At 42.9% G+C, this 6,509-nt stretch overlaps 1 protein-coding gene across 1 annotated transcript; it reads left to right on the forward strand.

Moving 5' to 3' along the window:
* The first annotated feature begins 1,097 nt into the window (after positions 1-1,097).
* Positions 1,098-6,029, forward strand: sox1a (SRY-box transcription factor 1a). Its single transcript, XM_060928728.1, has 2 exons — positions 1,098-2,230; positions 5,980-6,029. Exons 1-2 carry the CDS (start codon positions 1,382-1,384, stop codon positions 5,983-5,985), a joined length of 855 nt encoding a protein of 284 aa, XP_060784711.1. The 5' UTR covers positions 1,098-1,381; the 3' UTR covers positions 5,986-6,029.
* The last annotated feature ends 480 nt before the right edge of the window (positions 6,030-6,509 follow it).

The raw sequence follows: 6,509 nt of genomic DNA on the forward strand, positions 1-6,509 counted from the left end.
GCGTTGTGCACAGTGTGAGATTTTCCCTTGCCAATAGATTCATAGATTGTAACATGCACTTGGTCTTAAAATCGTCTTCAGTCTGACCTGCGTTGCAAACAATATACCGAGTAAAAAAAAATTGGAAAAAAAAATCATATAAATATGCATTTTGCACCTAATTCATTAAGGCGCCTTCATATGGATTTCCATACGTGTTATGGTGCTATCTTTCAGAAGCACGACATATTCCAAACACTAAACTGCCAGCAGACGGCACTAAGTCTCCTTTCAGACGTCTATGGGCTCGCATTCCCCTTTTGACTAAACCTATTTGCTGGACATATAATTTACAATCTCTTGTAAATTTGACCGGCGGCTGCATGGGATCCTAAAGGAAGGATGCCGACTGGCAGAGAGTGTGAAGCTTGTGGGATGCAGGTAAACACAGTGGGCCCTGTTTTGCATCCGTGTACAGAGGACAAGCGCAGAATAAATCGGTTGTTTATTTATAATAATTGTCTTTCTAAATCACTTTCTAATTGGCTTAACCAGTGATTAATCTGTAAGGGGTTTAAGGTTTTCATGATATTATGTTTATTATATACATTGTCATATTCAGCAAAGCATTAAAAATTGATCTAAAATTAACTTTTTCTTTCTTTGCTGGAAAGTGAACACAGCAATAAATGTGGTTATTATAAATTATTTATTTCAGAAATCTTGCCCTTTCTTTCCAGTTAAACACACTTTTGTTTGATTGAATGTTAGATGACAGAACATTTGAACGTTTAAAGATGAAAGAACATTTGAACGTTTATTTTGAACTTTTAAAGAAGATGAAGTTTACTTTTCTGTTATGAATTTACTGAGGGGGGAAAAAATCAACTAGCCATAATCTGTCAGGTTCTCCCGCTCTCTGGTTTCCGTTAGAGGGGCGTGGTTGACCCCTGCTGCACCCCGCCTCCTAGGTCTGTCCTCGCTCCTACGTCACCGCACAGATCACCATGCAAATCACTCCCGTTCTTGCACGCCATTGGCCGCTTGCTCGGTTTAATCGCTGTCAAAACCCGTCAGATGGCCGCCACTTTAACTAACTCCTCAGCTCCACTAGGGAAAGTAGCTCCAATGCGCTTTCAATTAACGTGGATGTAAAACCGCTGTTGGGGACAAGACAAAACAGACTGCAGGAAGATATATTATATATTAACAACAACAACAACAACAACAACAACAACAACAACAAAACACCAGAACTTCAAACTCACAGCCACTGTTCGGATTAAATTCCACTTCATTCCGGAGTTCTCCTTGCCTTACTTGTGCTGCACCTGCTCCGGCGGACCAGCGCCGAAAGTTAATGCTTTTTTGTACTGGTCGAGAAGTCTTTAAAACCACGTGAATGTATAGCATGATGATGGAGACGGACTTACACTCCCCGGGACCCCAGACCAATACAAACCCGGGGCAGACAGGTCCGAATACGGGGAACAAAGCCAACCAAGAGCGCGTCAAACGCCCTATGAATGCTTTTATGGTGTGGTCCCGCGGTCAGCGCCGGAAAATGGCTCAGGAAAACCCGAAAATGCACAACTCTGAGATCAGCAAGAGACTCGGCGCAGAGTGGAAGGTGATGTCAGAAGCTGAAAAGCGGCCCTTTATTGACGAGGCAAAAAGGCTTCGCGCCATGCACATGAAAGAGCATCCGGATTACAAATACCGACCGAGGCGCAAAACCAAGACGCTGCTTAAAAAGGACAAGTACTCTCTGGCTGGCGGTCTGCTCGGCGGAGCGGCCACGGGCGCTGGAGTTGGCCTCGGGGTGGGCATGAGCGCAGCCGGAGTAGGCCAGAGGTTAGAAAGTCCCGGGGGTCACGGAGGCTCAGGCGGCGCCGGTTACTCGCACATGAACGGTTGGGCAAACGGCGCGTATTCGGGCCAAGTGGCTGCCGCCGCTGCTGCTGCCGCTATGATGCAGGAGGCGCAGCTCGCCTACGGGCAGCATCCAGGCAGCGGGGCACACCATCACCACCACCCCCATGCCCACCACCATCATCCGCACAACCCGCAGCCAATGCACCGCTACGACATGAGTGCTCTGCAGTACAGCCCCATATCCAGTTCACAGAGTTACATGAGCGCGTCGCCGCCTGGCTATGGAGGAATTTCCTACTCGCAGCACCAAAACGCGGGTGTTGCGTCGTCGGCCGCCATCGGCACACTGAGCTCTTTGGTCAAGTCCGAGCCGAACGTAAGTCCTCCAGTTAGCACGCACTCCAGAGGCCCATGCCAGGGAGACTTGAGGGAGATGATTAGCATGTATTTACCAGCTGGAGAGTCCGGAGAGCCGTCCGTTCAGAGCAGACTACACGCTTTACCGCAACACTATCAGAGCACGACGGCCGGAGTAAACGGGACTGTCCCGCTCACGCACATTTGAAATTGTTGAAGAAAGGGAGGGGGGATTCAGACACACCACCAAATATTGACCTCTTTTCGATGGCCATTTAACTACTTTTGTACAGAATGTTTTAAGATGTCCTTGTAATTTAAAATAAAAAAATAGCTATCATTTCCATTTCCTTTCCGAGGAAATCGAGAGCCGATGATATGTCGCTTAGACTAAACATGTTTTTATAAATTACTGTTCATCAATTCTAATTTGACATTCTTCCTGGCCATGCCAAAAATCCCGCGATGTTCCCAATGACTGAAGTGTTTCTGTTCACATATTTATTTGTGCAAATTCTTTTTTTTTATTATTATTTAATAAGATCACATCTAGCATAACTTGGAAAAAAAAATGTTTCTGGGAATTTTTAAAGAGTTTCTTGCATAGCCTATTACATTTGAAACATTTGTACACGTGAATCTATGTACCTGAAATATGCTGTAACATTTCTTGTAAATTGTGAATAAGTTTTAATATTTGAAAAGACTGGCACGTAACTGCTGCTGTATATAATTTATGAAATGCAGTTTACATCCTCACTTTGCGCTGACTCATTGTCTAAATAAAATTTGGAAGAATGTTACTATGGTTCTAAAATGTGTTAGTTTTGTTATTTTGTTCATGGCACTGTGTAACTGTCCCGCTCCTTCTCTCACATCTGTTTTGGGGAATAATGTGCACCTATTTGCTCCTCAGTGTAAAGGACCACCTCTAATTGCACCCTATAATTCAGTCGTTAGTTGTTATTCAACCATCCATCGTCGGTATTTCAGACAATAGCTAAATTATTTGTTATTTCTTGTAATGAGGCATTTTGGGGTAGTTCATTCGGGAAGATTTCTTACTTTATAGAGAATATAATCTACCTATATATTTATCCCATTATTATTATTATTATTATTATTATTATTATTATTATTATTATTATTATTATTATTATTATTATTGCTACTTTATGAGGAGAATAAAAAAAAAACTTAACGTTTTGACGTCAGCAGGTCAGGCAGGTTTTGTCATATATCAGATCTCCTCTCCTGCAATTTACCCTGCAAAATAAATTATAATTTCCATCGAAAACACGTTTATCAAAGACTAAAAAACAACGAATTAACTGGCAATTAAAAGCTTCTTTATAATCTAGGTTCAAGCCTTGTAATTGCGCTAGCCTAATCAAGCACTTAGTCTAGTTCATAATTTAGGTCTGAAAGGCATTTACAATCCAACATCAAAACATGTTTGTGGATGCCATTCTGGCAGTTAACGGCAATTTCACTGTTGAAACAACTTATAATGAATTTAAATAAAGCAAAACGAAATGTTACTGCACTAAACGCCGTTGACTTAAACTCCATCTCGGATATGAAATACTTGCGCAATTTGAAATCATTTGATCCAAACTGCCTGATTTGAAGACCAAGAATCACTCACACACTAAAAAACAGTTGTTTGTATTCGACAAAACTCTTTCAATTGCATTCAATAATGTGGGTTTTAATAATTTGATATTTGGTTGTAAATAATGAAAGCCTAACATGAGGCTCTGACAGCCCAGTTTACTACATTTAAGTTTCTGTGTGTCGCATGCACTCATTTACTGAAGTTACATTACTTGGAAGCTGAGTTGTGGACCGTGTTGTGCTCATGTATTTCTGAGTGCTGAATCACAGAAAACGAGTTGGATGGAGTGTGTAAGGGGACATGAGATTAACTAGCAGACGCTCTGACCTCTGGGTCAGCAGCAGGTCAGAGTCTATTATCGCTTATAATACTCCGGAGGAAGTTCAGCAACAAGTGTCAGACACTCAGACATTTCAGCATCCCATCCCATACACAACATTTGAAGAATAAAATAGAAACAGAATCTAAACGGTCAGTTTTTTTGTAAGCCATCAACTATTAGCTTAGACTAAATGGCTATTATAAATTAACTCCAATAAACTAGAAAGAAATGTATAAACTAAAGACTTTAAAGTATCTGATATATATATATATATATATATATATATATATATATATCCTAAATGGTTTGGCACCAGTTACTTAACTATTTAACAGCCTCTTTTCCTCAATTAAAGATATGGTGTGATAGTATCATCATCATCTTCTTCTTCTTCAACAAAACATACATAGCCTATTATATTCCGTTTCTTATACGAGTTGTCACATTGACCGAGTGATTCTGATTCTTAACAGGCCTACACTTTTACTTGCCTGAGTAGTGAGTATAGCTAAGCCGAGGGACTGCCCTCTCTGCAGCTCTTTGTCTTGGTGCCCCCGAAATGCGACACGGATTATCGCTGAAAGCACAGAGGCGGGGTGCGATTTAGGGCATGTTGCCAGGTTAAAGCCAAAGCGTTCTGGTAAATTTCACCAAAATAATTTACTCCTCTGCCAAAGCAGTGGGGCGGGTGTTTACGTGGAAAAAGATAGGGATGGGGTTGGAAGTGGGCGCCAAAGTGGTGGAGCTGCTGGTTATGGAGGTGAACCCCAACCAATAAATCGTCTCAGGGCGCGATGTCCTTATCTTGTAACCGCCAATATAGCCTATTTTGCGTTGGGAGAGCCTTGGCTGCTGCTAGCTCGTATCCGCTTCTCTCTCTCTCTCTCTCTCTCTCTCTCTCTCTCTCTCTCTCTCTCTCTCTCTCTCTCATGCATTCCCCGATCTCTCGCACTCGCTGTCCTAAATGGGGATAATTAGCATCACTTTATCACGCCTCTGCATATTTCTCTCCCTTCACCAAAAAAAGCCAGTATGCCGCTATTGGTCGCCGCTCTGTCGCAGAAGATTACGGAGACAGATTGCACGGAACGAATGTGCTGAACGAGATTAGGGGGGAATAGAAATAGCAACTGGGCCAATAAATTCCTCGCGAGGGCCTTATCGTGCAATTACACGTTGACATGTTTAACAATCTTGCGGCCTCTTAATCCTGCGCCCTTCCAAGAGATGTTGCTGCGCCGCAATTTCTGCAGCCTGCGACTCTCTAGCAGGCTTTTAAGCAGCACAAAATGTGGTTTGGCGTTCAATGCGCCCCTATTCTCCTATCCCCCCCCCCCCCCACACACACACACACACACACACACACACATACACAACTTAGTTTAACGTTTCTATTTTCCTTGCTATACAAAGTTTCTGGTCTATGCCAAGATTAGCATTATTGTAGTCTTGTATTTGTGCGAGGCTGGCGGGCTTAATGTGCTGAGCTTTAAAGTGTTAAACTTTAAAATGACATCTTGCCTGCAATCAGTGGGCCTCATAATCACATGCAGTGTTCTTCCAAAAGACCGTTTGGGAAACACCTCAGTAAAATCAGTATTCAGATACAGGCTACCTTAGGCAAATCTGAACTTGTTATTGAACTTCAAATAGGCCTGATCTCCACCACTAACTGACAACGTGACAACTTTTATCGCAACGATCTTCTCTTTTTGGTTACTTTTTAAGATCACATCTAAATGTCTTCTTCTTCTTCTTCTTCTTCTTCTTCTTCTTCTTCTCCTTCTTCTTCTTCTTCTTCTTCTCACTCCTTTTTGTGTCTGTGTAGGGGTGATTGTGAGAGACTCTGCAGGAATTTGGCAGGCCCGGGGTTTGGAGATGCGCCCCCACGCTGTGCTGCCATTCAGTGGTCGAGCGCGCTGTGTGGTTGGGAAGTTTGCACTGAGCCGTGGCCTCAATAGCTTCACAAAGCTGATTACAAGCCCCAGCGAGTTCGTGAAGGGAGCGGGCCAGTCACACAGGTGTGCGTTAGATAGGGGGCAGCCCTCCAGAGCGGGGCAAGGCGAGGGGACCACACAAAAAGCCAAAGTGTCCCGGGAATGTGGTGGTTAAAGAGTGTGCGTAAGCTCAGGGAAAACGCCACCTCTTCAAATGCTCTCGCATCCGTGAGTGCACAGAGGAAATTTTTAGTAACACCCTTATTATCTGTATTCTGTCTGAATGAAAACCTATTCTCTTGCATGCTGTAAACATCATTGTGTTACTAATTTGTGGCATATGAAAATTTGCATATGTAAATGTCATACGCTGCACTCAACTAGTGTTTTTTTTTCATAACGTAAGGTGCAGTGCTGGGGG

The sequence above is a fragment of the Neoarius graeffei genome, chromosome 9 (assembly GCF_027579695.1).
Source record: "Neoarius graeffei isolate fNeoGra1 chromosome 9, fNeoGra1.pri, whole genome shotgun sequence".
Classification (NCBI taxonomy): Eukaryota; Metazoa; Chordata; class Actinopteri; order Siluriformes; family Ariidae; genus Neoarius; species Neoarius graeffei.